The 17478-nt window shown below is 32.6% G+C and overlaps 1 protein-coding gene across 1 annotated transcript; it reads left to right on the top strand.

Annotated features, from left to right (window-relative positions):
* Positions 1-4715: 4715 nt before the first annotated feature.
* LOC139484453 (uncharacterized) lies at positions 4716-14891 on the top strand. The gene is made up of 6 exons (XM_071268186.1): positions 4716-4835; positions 5881-6145; positions 7241-7476; positions 8421-8649; positions 10987-11058; positions 11784-14891. The coding sequence occupies exons 1-6, from the start codon at positions 4716-4718 to the stop codon at positions 14786-14788; spliced, it is 3927 nt and encodes a 1308-aa protein (XP_071124287.1). The 3' UTR covers positions 14789-14891.
* Positions 14892-17478: the final 2587 nt, after the last annotated feature.

The following is a 17478-nucleotide window of genomic DNA, read 5'->3' as shown; positions in this document are numbered from 1 at the left end:
ACTGCTGAACGGTGAAAATGAAAATAGTCAAATTTGACTTTCATTTTGTCATCAGTAACAACATATTAAAATTTGAAAAGCTTTGGTTGAACAGTTCATGAGTAAATACACTGACACCACTGGAAACACCATTTTTCAATCTTTCAAGAACCATAACTCATGAACAGTAAAAGTCAAAATCATCACTATTAAACTTGACCTCCACTTTGTCATCAGTAACAATTTCAAAAGCTTTGGCTGAACAGTTCATGAGTAAAAGCACGGACAGGACTGGAAACGCCATTTTTCAATCTTTCAAGAACCATAACTCCTGAACAGTAAAAGTCGAAATCGTCATTATTGAACTAGACCTTCATTTTGTTGTCAGTTACAACATATTAAAATTTTAAAAGCTTTGGTTGAACGGTTCATTAGTAAATGCACGGACAACATATGGCTGCCGCCTGCCCGACCTCCCGCGGTACATCCCCAAATCAATAACCGACATATTCGTAGAGAGGATAGTTTCATCTTAGCTACAACAGGTTATTCAAGTTCTTAAAGAGTGGTTGCAGTGGTTTTTAACCAAGACACTTTCTACACGAGGCGCAGCAGTTAGTAACATCCATATGTCAAAACAGACTGGATTTCACCCAATAATTTGACAGTCAAGTCAATACTAAAGATCAGCGTGTCGGTTTGTTTGTGTTACAGCCGACTTCAGCGTGTAGGGAAAGGTGGAATCCTTGGTAAGCTTAATTTTCAGCTGAACCGTTGAGTCATTATTAGGTTAGGTAAACTACCCTCCTTTAAGAGTAGACTAGTCCGACAGATAACCAATCTATATGTCTGTAAGACTATACTACTTCGAAAAGAGGGTAGTATAGCTTACCTAAAAATGTCATCATGGTTCAGCTAACAAGCAAGCTAACCACGGATTCTACCTTTCCCTACACACTCAATGAAATCGGCTGTAATAAAAATAAATAATGGCAGTCCGTAGATGACACATATTACACATAATGTTAGTTCAGATAAGAATTTATGTAAAGAATAAAATAAAATCGATATGTATTTCAATAAGGTAGACAGTTTCAAGTAATATCAAGTTTTATCAGTATAACCTGTACAATAGCAACGTCTTATCAGGTAAACAAACACATTTGTAAAAGTAACATAGGAATTTGTGTTTTTATCGGTAAGACCTGTTATTTAATAATTATACATATAATTTTTTTGTCATATTTGTATTTTCTGTCTTTGTCCAATAAATTTTACTAATTATGCCTTGTCAACGGAAATAATTTAAATATGAAACTTGTTCTAGTATTAATTGTCACTGGAAATATATCATGCAAAAATCGATGATTGAGCTGCGTGTTGAATTATTAAACTGAATGTAACTATGCTATTTTTGCCGATTTACGTGAACTTAGAATTTATTTTTCTCTGAATATTTTAGTATTTCCTGCCAAATGCGAAGAAATCATGCTTTCCCAGAATGCATCGTTCGTACAACCTATACATGCTATATGAGTACATGTCGTTATATTTTTCTACCAGTGGGCTATGATCCTAGGCTAGGACTTTACTTCACTACTCAACCCATCGATGCTATTTAAAGAAAATCAGGTGTCTTTCAACAATTATCTTCATCTCTGTGTGTGTTTACGTGGGCATGTGCATGTTTTAGATTTGTAAGCGCAATTCGTAGTCTAGATGATTGGAATATTTCATTGAATTTACAAGACTGAAATTCACATTGATAAATATGGTTAGTATATGTTGATCGTGGACTTTTTGATTTGATTTATCATTTTTCATAGCTACACAAGAGATTCTTAAACATAATTCAATTTAGATAAATATGGGAAGGGGTGATTCAGTAGAACTTTGTAGTTTCGATACCTGATATTTACAAGTAGACATTTATAATGCAAGTAACATAAATTTTTATGTTGTTACTTAGATACCCTCGAAGCAGTGAAAAAACCACAAACAAATTATTCGTTTATAGTTGAAGGATACATACATGTATCGTCAGGTAGTAGGTATTCCTATGGGCACTAACTGTGCCCCTTTATAGCAGATTTATTTCTATATTGCTATGAATCTCAGTTTATGACCAAATTCAGTAAAGACCCATCATTGTTATATTTGGTTGATACATTCAAAAATACCTACCGTTATCTGGATGATATTTTTTCGTTGAATAATCCAGAGTTCTCTAAATATACTTCCGAAATTTACCCAAAAGAACTTACTTTAACTAAATCTAACATAAACAGCAGCAGTTGTCCTTTTCTAGATTTAGACATTTCAATTTCAAACGGGAAACTTCATTCTAAAATTTACGACAAAAGAGACGATTTTTCATTTCCTATTGTTAATTTTCCTTTTTTAGACGGCGATGTGCCTTTGGCTCCATCATACGGTGTTTATATATCCCAACTCGTTCGGTTTGCCCGTGTGTGTTCTGATGTCATAGATTTTAACGAACGTAATCAATGCATCACTGGGAAATTGTTGTGTCAGGGATTTCGATACCATAAATTACTTAAAACTTTTACTAAATTCTTTCATAGATACAAAGATTTGATTAGTAAATTTGGCTGTACCTGTAGAAAACTTATTAAAAATGGTATTTCACATCCTAAATTTTATGGTAATATTGTACTTAAAGCGAGGAAATCACTATGTGATCCGTGTAAACCTATCGAACCTTTAAACAAACTTATAAGTAAGGGTTATCGTACCAATATTGTAATTAGATCTGAGTATAGTTTACTGGGTCGATGCCTCTGCTGGTGGACTATTAGTCCCCGAGGGTATCACCAGCCCAGTAGCCAGTACTTCGGTACTGGCATGAAATACGGATTTTTTGTGTTATTTAAACTTGCTGTTACAAAGTATTAGAAATTATTATAAATTAAGGAATGTATCTCCCTCGTGCAAAGCTCTCATTCCTTTCACGGATTTGGCTATACTTTTTGGACCTTTTGGATTATAGCTCTTCATCTTTTATATAAGCGTTGGATTTTAAATATTTTGGCCACGAGCATCACTGAAGAGACATGTATTGTCGAAATGCGCATCTGGTGCAAGAAAATTGGTACCGTTAATTTTATTACATTGGCACTCATATCGATTTTGTCATTAGCAAATTAAAACATAACTAAATTGTATCTTCTTTTGAGGCGGGATGTATAGAGACACAGACACGTTAATTTTTATCTCTATAGAAGTCGCTCCTCACTATCCTACTACTTGTCGATACATTTATTTTTGGCATTGCACAAGTCATGTCTTCTCTGACTGTTCATGACGTTAAAATACTAAATCCCTGGGATGTGTTTTAGTTGATTTTAGTCTCTGATGCATGATTTTTATTATTATTAATTGTTTTTGGCTTTTAACTAGCTGTCAGTAACTGCGAGTACTCTCAAATCGTAATTTCTTGTTAATTCGACCTGTTGATACTGTTTTTAATGTTTTTTTGTTATTTTATATTTATATGGAACTTGTCTATATACCAGCTTTGATTATTTGGAATATCTTCTAATTTTCACCTACTACATTTGTATAAACTTCAAGATTTACCTGTATTATTAAAACCTTTTTTTTTTTTTCAAATGTGATAATTTTCGTAGAGTTAAATATTTCGCAGTGGTGTCTTGCCATGGCTTTGTTTGGACTTGTTTGTTTGCTTTTTGGCCTTGAATGTTTATACCTAATATTTTAATAACTGTGCATTTACATTCAGATATCGCAGATCATATTTATTCGTTCATAGTGTATTAATTTACGTTTTTTGATGGAGTTAAGCCTGCCAATTGATATTTTATTGTATGTTTTTCTTTGTTGTGGTGTTATGCTATTGTTTCAGAAAAAGGGAGAAGGTTTGGTACCATTAAAACGTTTAATCCCGCTGCAAATGTTTGCACCTGTCCTAAGTCAGGAATCTGATGTACAGTAGTTGTCGTTTGTTTATGTAATTTATACGTGTTTCTCGTTTTTTTATATAGACTAGACCGTTGGTTTTCCCGTTTGAATGGTTTTACACTAGTAATTTTGGGGCCCTTTATAGCTTGTTGTTCGGTGTGAGCCAAGGCTCCGTGTTGAAGGCCGTACATTGACCTATAATGGTTTACTTTTTTAAATTGTTATTTGGATGGAGAGTTGTCTCATTGGCACTCACACCACATCTTCCTATATCTATATGTAACAAGTTTGAACTCATCACATGTATCTTTGAACAGGTACCATCTAGTCGAATCCTGACGATGTGAAGAGAGAGAGAAAGCAAATTAAGGATTCTAAGTCTCAAATAGTAGCTTCATTAATAGGAATATGTATAACACAACTTAACTAGTTTGTAAAACATGGAATATAATGAAAATATTAAGAACTAGACTTCATTTTTTATTCCATCGCTTTGTTAAACTTAATATTTATTTGCGCTTAATACTTACAATGTATGAATTTCATTATTTGAATTGCAGTTTGAGAATGAAACTAGATAGAACATATTTAATTCTGCAATCTTTTATTCTAAATTATACTTGCGAAGGGTTGCAAAGTAAAATTGAGTTACTTGTCATTGATATTGTGTTTTCACATCCTTTAAAACCACATGATTGGTGTCATCCAAATTAAAAAAAAATCTTTGGTTTATGCTGTCATTTTTCTATATTTGCAGATGAATATTTGTTTGATTTGTAAACTACACTAATAGAATGGAACCTATTGTAACAGTTTTTGGAGCCATGTCATTAGCTGTATTACTGGTCATAATAACTACAGCAAATCAAAGGGGGTGGTTTATGATATTGTTAGCATGGCGTCATGAGGTATTTGTAAGTTTTTTTTTGTATTTTTGAAAGTCATCGTGACGTTCTTAATTGTATAGAATTCTTACTTTTAACACATGCATATTTGATAATAACATATCGGTAGTTCCTTACGTCGTAACTACAATCCCCTTCCCTTTCATGAATGTGGCCTACCGAATAAGACTATTTGCCGGATTTGTTATCACATAAGCAACACGACGGGTGCCACATGTGGAGCAGGATCTGCTTACCCTTCCGGAGCACCTGAGATCACCTCTAGTTTTTGGTGGGGTTCGTGTTGTTTATTCTTTAGTTTTCTATGTTGTGTCATGTGTACTATTGGTTGTCTGTATGTCTTTTTCAGTTTTAGCCATAACGTTGTCAGTTTGTTTTAGATTTATGAGTTTGACTGTCCCTTTGGTATCTTTCGTCCCTCTTTTAGAACTTATTAAAATCATCAGATCTGTTATATTTCATTTATCCCTTATCAAATGTCAAAATCAAAAGATAATACACATCAAACAAAATGATAGCATCTGTCATTTCCTGACTTGGTACATTCTTTTTCTTATTTAGAAAATGGTGAATAAAACCTGGTTTTATAGCTAGCCAATCTCTCACTTGTATGACAGTCGCATAAATCTATATTATATTGACAACAATGTGTGAACAAAAAAAAAAACAACCAAGACACAATAGTCAAGAATGTCAAATAAAATAGGGGAACAGCAGTGAACATTGTGTTTTATCTAAATCGCTATGAAAACAAACAAATATGCCAACAAAGAAAAATAAAAAGAGTAATAAAGACAAAGCACATTAGCAAAAACAAGACAAGAATACAAACATTTACCCTAGCAACGAGATGTATAAGTACCGAATTACGTCAAATGAATATTACCAAATATATACTAAAAAGTAAAAGTAAAAGAGAGGTTGTTAATATTAATAGATGATTCACTTAAAACAATTGACAACTTTCAAAGTATTAAAATGATCCCTTTTAAATTTTCTTTCAATGTGTCAAAGTTGTCAGTTGTTTTAGGTGAATCATTTATTTCTATTATAGAATTTTTCAAGGAAATCTTGGAGGAATATCTTTAGACGACAGAAAAATAATGATGCGTCATTGACAGAGAATGAAGATAATTTTCTACGGATGTTTAGACTGATGAGTAATGTTGCACCCAAAGCAGTACGAGAGAGATTCAACCGGTATTTTCCTCCAGCCACACTTTCAGCTAAACTAGCGAGAGATAAACCTAGAATTACAAACCTGTTTAATGGTCATATCATTAATAAGAAACAAATGAGTCTACTATACCCAGCATCAGGTACGTTATATACACTTACGGTTTTTTGCTTGTCATGGTTTGCAATTTTTGTCAGGTTTTCGAAATCCTCTGGTTTTATCCATTTTAATGCCTTGAAAAAATTTGCCAATGGACCCCCATTTTTTTTTTATTAATCTTTTACATGTATAAGTATAAGCCATTTGTAAAAGTCTTATAAAAACTTATTTATTTTTTAAAAGTTTTGAGAACGTTAACTGGTCTAACTGGTTTCAAGCTTTGAAAAATTAAGAGAGAACATTTTTCCGCCAAAATTCCAACAGCTAATATCTCAATAACAAGCACATTGACCCCTATATTTTTTTTTGCTTTTTAGATTCCTCAATTTATCCCCTATCAATATATACTAGTGTCAATGAAACCTATTTATTTTGAAACTGAGCAGCGAACATCCTTACACATTGCTGTGAAAGACCACTTTCGAGTTTGTCCGTCACCGGAACAAAAATGTCAATTATGCGCTTCTTTAGGACGTCATTTACCAATTAGAGGGGTTCGCCTGTATCCCTGTACTATTAATGTTCATCATGCGTCTTAGTGGTCGTCATGGTGCACGATAAACTAGAAATAATATTTGTTCCGTAGGTACTTAATCACAATTCCCTTATGATAGCAGTGCAGAATATTAATTATAAGAATTTAATTTGCCGAACAGTTCATGCAATATAGCATTACGCTTTAGAGCTTTCAGAACCGAATGTTCAGAAAAATTGTGCCAAATATGATTAAGGTAAATAAAGCCTTTCAATAGAACACACTTAGTGTTTTGAATATATCAATATTTACTAAATGGTTAATTTACCGTAATGAACACTTTACAATTGTCATTTTTGGGGCCCTTAGTAGCTTGCTGTTCGGTGTGACCCAAGGCTCGGTTACATACCCTACTTTGACTTATAATGGTTGTTTTAAATAGTGACTTGAATGAATAGTTGTCTTATTGGAACTCATACCACATATTCTTATATCTATATCAATGTAGTTACATATGAACACATAAGTACTGACTACTGAGCTGGTGGTATGAATTTTATCATTTCTGTTTACTCTATTGGAACAAATGCTTTTGAATTATAGGCATAACATCATCAGATATCTTTGACATTACATTGATGATCTGCCTGTTGAGAAACATGACCACAGTGACTATCGTTCCACCATCACGTGGCTTTGATAAACTACCTCCAGTTACAGAAGTCAGTGATGGAGCAGACTTAGCCAGGATAAAATACTACAGAAATATAATGGCCCATGCTGAGAAAGATGAACTGTCTAATGGAGACTTTAACACAATGTGGATTTGCGTATCCGAGGTAAAGGAATTATGCAAATTGTAGTATGGATTGAAATTTTAGCTCTTCTATTAGTTATGAAAATAAAAAAATGTTTACAGAAAGCAGTGGATCATAAAAATATTCATCATAGTTTATGTTGTTATTATCTATTACGTCAATGTCTCAAACATCATATCTTATTTGGATATAAAGGTGTGCACTGAAATTGTGTAGTATAGTATATTTATAAGGTGCTATTTTTTTTTTTCACAAGTATTTTGACCCTCTGCATAATTTATTCTGAAACTGCTATGTCTAAAACCGTCTAACAGTACCATACATACACTTTATTTTGCTTTTTAGTACGATTTAGTAAAATCACACGCAGATTATTTTGAAATACTGAAAAGTAAAGTTTAATCGTAAAAATTGTCATGTTTATATAACGGTATTGTTTTACCTATTTCCTTACCATTTTAAAGCTATAATCAGCAAATATGAGAATGACAGTTTTGTCTTGAAATCGCATGTCTTGCTGAAAATAATACACCGCAATATTTTAAAATGTAGTGCAATGTCAGATGTTACGGCTATGATTTCATGGGTATGGTTCTGTTATGAATTTTTAGTGTTAGAAAACATTCACAATTTCGAGGATAACAAAAATATATCAGATTTCATAAATAATCATTCCCTAAAAGTGACGAAATCAAATTTACAGGATTTGCAATGAAGATTTTAAAAGCCAATCCTTAACTTTCTTATTAATTATAAAACTCACCAAAGACAAGCACGTCCTCTAAATTTTTAATTTTTTAATATAATCTGAGTCCTTACATATCTTAAAAAAGATATCAATCTAAATTGAATGAATTGATATGCACCAACACTTAAGCCTTTAAGAAAGACTTTGTCTTTGTTTTTTTTCATTGAAATGTTTATAATATAAATCAGACATAACTGTTAGTTTATCCATATTAAAGGCAATCACGAGGCTTGGTGGAATAGCATATAAATCAAAATGCGAGGAAGTCAGCCAGATGAATCTAAACAAAGATATCCTTGGTTACATTCGTCAAGATCACTTTGAATTCCGTGAAGAATTCCGTGACCAAATCAAAATATTGACAACGAATACAGTTAATATTCGAACGGATATATCTCTTCTTCAAGCCGAGACATCAAATATTCACAATGAATGCAGTACTCAAGGTAATAACATGAATAATTAAGAGGTTTGTCTCATATTGAAAAAAAAAGTTTTACATTAAGTATGTTTTAGATGAATTCCAGAGAATATTTCAAAAAAATTGGTTCCTTTGATAGTTACAAAATCAGAACTGTGGCACTTCACAAAGTAAAGCTGAAAAAAGTGCAGAGTGATTGAAACCGAAATTAATTGTTTTATACTATAAAATATTAAAAAAAAAATATTATATAGAATATGTGTTTGAGCTTTTGATTTTGCCTTTTTTGCCGTTTTGAATTATGCTCGGAGTTAGTATTTTTGTGATTTAAAGCACTACCCAATTTCTATTGTTATTTGAGGGAAAAGTATGAACCATAATATCGAAATACAAAGTAAATTAAAAAAGGGTGGAGTCTATAAACTTAACGACACTAAGCACTTGACTTAATAAGTCAAAAGAAAAAGACTGGAAGATAACTCTCAAATATATGACTATGGCATTTCCCATATAAATTTATTGATTAATTCTGCTTTTATAGCGAGTTAAACCTCCCACTTAAATTGTTACCTTTGTCATATGATTAAATATGGATGATACTGGTTTCACAGATGTTTCCAACGGAACATTTTTAAAATATCTTTTCATGAAAGCTGCTTCAATTCATCACTGTATACAATTATACCAAACTTAAATATTTAAAAGTAAGACCCTAAATTAGATTGATTTAGTTTTCGGGGTTCGGTTTGTTGCTATGAATAACCAACAAGTTGAAATATGTCAACTACATGTATATCGTGCGTTCCGGATGAAGGTAGATCCAGAAAAGCGCTTCGGACGCATGGAATTATCAAACGTGTTGTTTTCAATTTTTAAGTGCATTGGATGATTCGAATCTGTCTGCCTCGGTTCATGTAATTGTAATTTGTACTTTAAATTGTTAAGCCGTGCCTAATTGTATTCTTCACAGAAATTGATACTTATAAATCCTTGATAAATATTGTTGTGGGGGTGTTTTCGTCCTGTCGAAAACCGAAATGCAATCTGTAACACCTGAGTGTGGTTTCTTGTGATTGCGGTCTAAAAAAACGCTAGAGATTTAAAAATCTGATTCAATAAAGCTAAGAAAAGTTGGTTATATCTTAAAGATGAACTTAAAAGAAACAGCAGAACTAATTTGAAGAACAAGTTCTAACCACTGGATCATAAAACAGAATATAAAGCCAATTATTATGTTATTATTATTTAAAGGTCTTCTGTATAGTGAACAATAATTATGCTTTGAATTTATGAAGAAAAAACAGACATCAGTCAGTTCTAAAAAGCTTAAAGTGAATTCATATTTCAGACTGGTTACTTTACCCTTCCGGAGCAACTGAGATCACCAACAGTTTTTGGTGGGGTTCGTGTTGCTTAGTCTTGTGTACTATTATGTGTATGTTTGTCTTTATTATTTTAGTTTATTTTCGATCTATGAGTTTGACTGTCCCTCTGGTATCTTTCGTCTCTCTTTCATAATATCGCAAATCATTGCAAATACCACTTTGTTTTAACACTACCAGTCATATATTAACAAACTTTTGTTAAATATATAGTAAGAGATAATATTATTATAACAAGAATTCTTAATTGGCTATTTTTGCAAAAAATGTGAACTGTGAACTTTAAAAGATAAAAAGGCATACAGAAAGTTGTGGACTTGAGACAAAGGCTGATTGGATACGTTATGTATAATCTTGAATATATTATTAATTAACTACTAAACTTATCAGTTATAGTATTCTGAAATTAGTTCAATTTGTTATCAGAATAGTTTGATACATGTTCTAGACATTTCATGTAAGAAAACAAATTCCTTAAAAAATCAAACAGCGGTGGGGTATAAAATGTACTGTAACAGAAAAGTTAGAGCGAATGCAGTGATTTCTTCTAAGCTATGATCTTGATAAATAACTATTGAAGTGAGTAAAAGTGTTTTCCAAGAGTTTTCTAATTGAATGATTGTTAGTATAGGTTTCACAAACCAAGCCTATTCTGGGTATATATATAATATTCATAGATATTTCTCTTTTTTCGTACTCGTTCCCAGGTATAACCCGTATGTTGAATCTCATAGACACATGACTAGGTAATGTTATCAATATAAATAAACATCAATTGCGACCGCCCTGAAATCCGATGAAGACCCAAAGTGAAGCTGGGAGTAGCAAAAAAATAGTAGTACATATGAGCTTTTAGGATATTTTTTAAAAACTTCAGAGTAAAAGTGGTAAATATTTAGACGTACAAGGAGTTCCAATGAGATATTTGCATTGTCTATATTTACAGTAATACAAACTTACATTAAGATGTCCTTTTTCAGGTGCACATATCAGAGATTTTGCGTTGGAACTAAAACGGAATGAAGAAGAGACAATCCCCAAAAATATCAGGGGTACGTATACTTAGTTACTCATACATGTACACATGAACATGTGCAGATTTGTCTATCGATGTCAAACTAAACATGCCATGCGTTTATCATTTTTTGATCCCACTGGTGTGTTTCCGTTGGCTTAAAACAGAACTGGTATTTTCAAACATTGAGCTTGATATTTGAATAATGTGATATCTAATATTCAAAATGGATCGAAATTTTCCATACTGAAACGTATATCCAAATTACAAAAAGTCAAAATATAACAATTAACAATGCATGGACTCGATAATATATGTCAGCATTTCGTGTGTATGTTGGTCTAGACGCCAACTTATTACTAATTGAGATGACCACCGATGACTGCCGACGTTCAAATAACATTAATATAAATAGATAGCAAACATTGTGCAATTGGAATTGGACATTTCTAGGTCTGTCTGATGTCATGATATTAGTTAAAAAAGATAATCCTTGTTTTTACCTGTAGAAGAATAATTTTTCATGTCGATCGAATCAGTCAACGAAATGGTTCTCTTTTGTTTTACTTTCGATCTTTTCTATGTTTTAACGGGTAAATTACAACCTAAATAACCATAATATGTTACTTTGATTTGTATAATCTGTGTATAAATGTTATATTATGCTGTAAGTGTATATTATCTATTGGATATTTATATTGTGTAAATCCAATAAGCTGTATTTGCTTACGGAAATAAAAGTATTATTATTATTATTAACAGCTCAACATCAGCAATATATAGATGAATGGACAAAGGAAGACCAACTATTTGTCATCACCAGGGCTACAAAATATGTGAAGTCGTCACTCAAATATAAAAGTAACATAAATATTGTCACTGGAAGTTCAGGTAATGGAAAGTCGTCAATTATTCATCATGTTGCGTTAGAATTACACTCAAAGTATGGATATGAGGTAATACCATTTGTTAATGGTCCATTTGATATCATAACTTTTTGCGACTCCAAAAAGAAACAAGTGTTTGTAGTTGATGATATTTGTGGTAAAGAGGCCATTAGTAGAAGTTCAGTAGATATGTGGAGAGATCATTCAGAAAAATTAGAAAAAATATTCAATATTCATGAAAAAGATAGAAAACATAGAGTTGTTGAAACAGAGTTGAGAAAAACACCAACTCCTATTTTGTTGATATCCTGTAGATTACACATATATAGAGATTTACAGTTTCAACTGCTCAAACTGTTCACAAGAAATGAGATCAATTTGCTGTCAGACCAATATTGTCTATCGTTTGAGGAAAAAACGTCAATGATGAAACAATACCTACCAGAAGAAATGTGTGACCCATGGCGTCTTGATGACTTTACTTTTTTTCCTTTGCTGTGTAAATTGGCTAAGGGGAAACATTCGGATGAAGTGAAGAAGCTTTTTAGATCTCCAGATGTGACTATTAAAGAAGATTTGTCACGATTTATTATGTGTCAAGATAAGAACCAGTATTGTGCTTTAGTTCTATGCATCTTATTTCTGAATGGATTTAATTCACATTGGTTGAAATTAGAATATGCACCATTAAATATAAGAGACAAAATAAAGAAAATATTGGAAGCATGTGACATAAATATAAATTCTGAAAAGCAACGGAACAATTTGAATGATTGCTTTACAAATTTGGAGTTGACCTACTTAAAAAAGAGAGGATTTTTATACATTATGATTCACGACAAAATACATGAAATAGCTGCATTCTTGTATGGACAGCATCTCACAGAATGCTTCATCAAGTATGCACCCATACAATTTGTTTGCGATCATTACAGATTTGAATCATGTAAAACTGGGGAAAATGAAAATATTATTATACTTCCGGTATACATGAGGGAAGAATATATCAACAGAGTAATAAACAATCTAAATGAAGGTGACATCATTAGCACAATACGTAATAAAAATTTAGTAATTACCTCATTTCGAGCTGGAATAATCAATATTTTGCGGGAAGACCTCCAAATAAGGTCTGCCTTGATTCACCTTAATAGATATACTGTATATACAACCCCATTGATTGAAGCCGCAACTCAAGGGTTTCTCGACCTGGTTAAGGTTCTGATTGATTTGAAATGCAACGTCAATGTCATCAATTATTTAGGGAAATCTCCACTTTTTTTGGCATGTGAGGGTGGTTACATTGATATAGTAAAATTTTTACTGGAAAACGATGCAGCTGTATGTAATTATGATTATAATGGGATGTCAGTTTTACATGTGTCCTGTTTAAAAGGGCATATAGGTATAGTGCAACTTTTACTTGCGAAAGATTCCAAAATCTTAAAAAAAATAAAAACAAAAATCTGTGAATTACCGGAGGCTGGTGTAATAAGATGTTATACAAGATATAAAACACATGTTGAAACTGTTGACGTCTCGCAACTGGATTTTCATGATTATCAGGGACGTTCACCATTGTATTTCGCATGTAAAGGTGGCCATACATATATAGTAAAGATGTTGCTAGACAAGAATGCTGATGTCTCGAAATGTAACAAACGGGGACACTCACCATTATATTTAGCATGTAAAGGGGGATATACAAATATTGTTAAACTGTTGTTAAGAAAAAAAGCAAATGTAAACAAACAAAGTATGGATGGACGCACAGCATTGCATATTGCATGTAAAAAAGGAAGTTTATCAATTGTGAAAATTTTACTGGAAAATCAGGCCAATATTTCTCAAGGAGGGTGGTCTTTGCAGTCACCATTGTACGAAGCTTGCGAAGGAGGGCAAATAGAGGTTGTGAAATTGTTACTGAAGAACAATGCGGATGTCAACCAATGTGGAAAATTTGGACAAACACCATTGATTGTGGCTTGTAAAGCAGGACACCAGTATATAACTAAATTACTACTAGAGAATAAGGCTGATATTGGTAAGGGTGACAAGTTTGGAAAGTCGCCATTATATATGGCTTGTGAAACAGGAAATACAGATGTAGTGCCGATTTTACTGGATAATGATGCTGATGTCAATCAGTGTGACCGACGAAAACAATCTCCCTTGTTTGTTGCATGTAAGGAAGGTTTTTTGGATATCGTAGAACTGTTGCTTAAGATAAAACCTGCACTAGATAAATGTGATGTACATGGCCAAGCACCATTACACATCGCAAGCGAAGGAGGATATACAAATATTGTAAAGTGTTTACTTAATAAAGGGGCAAATTTAAATCAGATAGGTCGGACTGGACAAACTCCTATTTATTTTGCTTGTTGTAAGGGGCATATTGATGTCGTGGAAGTGTTATTAATCAACCGTGCCGACATTTTTTTACGCAATAAGTATAAACGGTCGCCGTTGCATGCGGCTTGTGAAATGGGCCACATACAAATTGCACGACTTTTACTAGAGCACGGCGCTGAGGTTTTAAATAGAGACAAGTTTGGAACAACACTTTTGCATACGGCTTGCAAAGGAGGGCATGAGGAAATAGTGAAATTGTTATTGAGGAAAAACGCTGCTGTTAATCAATGTGACAATAATGGGCAGTCACCATTACATATTGCATGTAAAGGAAACAATAGGGAAAATGATTACCTTGAATTGAATACATGCGGTGAAAGGTACAAAGAAATTGTAAAAGTTTTACTTGAGATGAATGCAGATGTAACATTATGTGATAATCAGGGCAATACTCCTCTGAATGTTGCTCATCTATCGGAAAACATTGAGATAGTGCATCTTATTGAGTCAAATCAATGGAAATAGAATGCATAGCCAACGTCATCATTTCTTAGTTTCTTGGTAGTGATTTTTAAACTACAGCAGATACTACTCATATTTGAATGGAGGATATATCAAAAATAAATAAAAATAAAATAAAAGTGCATGTCGAAATTCCTTTTTAAGTTTCAATCATTTATCTTAGTGTTGAATTGAATTTCCAATACATTTTCATTTAACAAATATCTACTATCAACACGATTAGCAACACTTACAGATAACACACATTGAGCACAGTTTGTTTGCCAAGATCCACAGTGGCTTTGAAAATGTACTCGTCTCCTCTTAGGAAAACAAGTCGTTCCAATAAGTCTATAATTACAGTGTCAGTTTAGAAATTGTGACTTTTCTTTTACAGTAGTTTTTTTGTTGGTCTGGTTTTTTTTTACTTTATTTTAGGAATGGTGATGTCAATAAATTTTCGACTTATGAGTTTGGAAGTCGATATGGTATCTTTAGACTCTCTTCTGCAGATTATAAATCATGTTGCAGGGTATAACAAAAATCGTTATAAAAATGTAACAAAAGAAAAAAATGTCAAACACAGTCTTTCTGAGAGTATTTTGATTGTTTACATTGCAAAAATATAAAAGAATCGACAGGATGAATACTCAAAACTGCTCATACCGTTTCTTTTCTGATTATTGTATTTATTTCCATGACTCATTTATAATCAAAATATCTCCATGTCTAGCATCAAAGTAAATTGCAACCTCTCAATTGTCTTTCCGTTTGCTTGCATTTTGATACCCCCCTCACAGACATCATTCAAATTTATAAATAAAAATATGTGGGTTTTCTTAATTACATCGTGCTTTCGTAGCATGGACCATTGTGTTTCTGGTCCATCCGCCCATTTCTTAACATGAAATATTTGACACTGTACGTTAAACAAACAATAATTGCGTACGTCTGTTCGTTTGTCTATTCTTCCTATAGCCAGTGAAGTTTGTTTACTATGAAGTTGTAGTCATAACAAATTGAAACTTACAACACCTGTTGTTTGTGATGTGATTTCTCTGCTCATTCCTTAAATATCATGTTGTAAGCCTAACTTGATGTCATTATTATCCAATATATCCCTATTTTGCAAAGTGACAATACTATATTTCTTCTTCTATCCAAGTTGACCCCTATAACAGGTTATACCAATTACTCTGACTGTTAATGTCATGAACAAACATGAAATTTTAAGTACTTCAAGTAAGATCAATGAGACAGTCACATAAAGATAAACAAAATAGCAGTATCCATTTCTAACAAAAATCATGCCTTCATTATAGTGTACAAAGTAGAAACAAGAATTGTTTGCACTGTGAATTCAGCAAATATCAATAAGTCGGACCCATATAGATCAACATGGCAGTATCCATTCCAAAAACAGCATGTATTCATTACGGTCTACAATATACGAAAATATATATTAATATAAATAACAGGGTTAACAAAATCTCTAAGCAGTACAACAAATCGCAACAATTTTGTTTACAATTTGACATGAACTTTTGATTTATGTCAAAATGATCTTCTTGTCAATAATGTTTGCACCTGTCCTAAGTCAGGAATCTGATGTACAATAGTTGTCGTTTGTTTATGTAATATATACGTGTTTCTCGTTTCTCGTTTTGTTTATATAGATTAGACCGTTGGTTTTCCCGTTTGAATGGTTTTACACTAGTAATTTTGGGGCCCTTTATAGCTTGTTGTTCGGTGTGAGCCAAGGTTCCGTGTTGAAGGCCGTACTTTAACCTATAATGGTTTACTTTTTAAATTGTTATTTGAATGGAGAGTTGTCTCATTGGCACTCACACCACATCTTCCTATATCTATACATGGTGTAAAACAAAATATGTGTTTTTATAATTACCTCAATAAATCTGGAGACAGAAATACTAATAGTAATACTAAGAAATACATTCGAATTTCGAACTGAAAAAAAAACCCCGAGATTTTTAAATATCAAATCCAACCCTTTTTATATCTTGCAAACAGTTATTAACTAATAATCAAAATGTTTCATCATCATCAGAAGTAGTAAAACAATGTTACCGAGATTACATATTCAATTAAAGATTGTCGTAGATATAAAACTACAAGTAGTTTAGACCACACTTTTATCGTTAGTTGTATATTGGGCTAAGATTAATACATGTAATATTAAGACAAGTTCTTTAATTTCTTTCGAAATTTTTAACAACGTCAAGAAAAAAAAAAGAGACATGAGTGGAGGCATTGGACAGCAACCAGACGAAACAAAATATCAAAAGCCGTTTTTATGTCTCTCGCAATAAACCTGCTTATATGCAGTATAATAAGCATACAAACTATTGAACAATCGCTACAAGTCTATTGTGTATTTAATTATCCACAATCATCATGAAATTCGATTAAGGATCGAAAGATCTTATTTGTTGGTCACGTGGTGATTTTTATTTGATTGATTTGTGTTTTAACGCCACTTTCAAACGTTGCATTAAGGCTATTTCGTGGTGGCACGTTTTTATTAGTGGAGTAAGCCAGAATGCCCAGGGGAAAACCACCGACCTTTGATAGTAAAACTGACAATTCTATTCAATTAAGATTGGAGTCGATTGCACCCACACAACCGGGGTTTGAACGCATGCCTATAACGTTAAAAAATAACAATAAGCATAACAAAGACGAAGCTCAAATCA

This window comes from Mytilus edulis, chromosome 8 (assembly GCF_963676685.1).
Source record: "Mytilus edulis chromosome 8, xbMytEdul2.2, whole genome shotgun sequence".
Classification (NCBI taxonomy): Eukaryota; Metazoa; Mollusca; class Bivalvia; order Mytilida; family Mytilidae; genus Mytilus; species Mytilus edulis.
The sequence above is the reverse complement of the archived record's forward strand: the minus strand, read 5'-3'. Positions and strand labels throughout refer to the sequence as shown.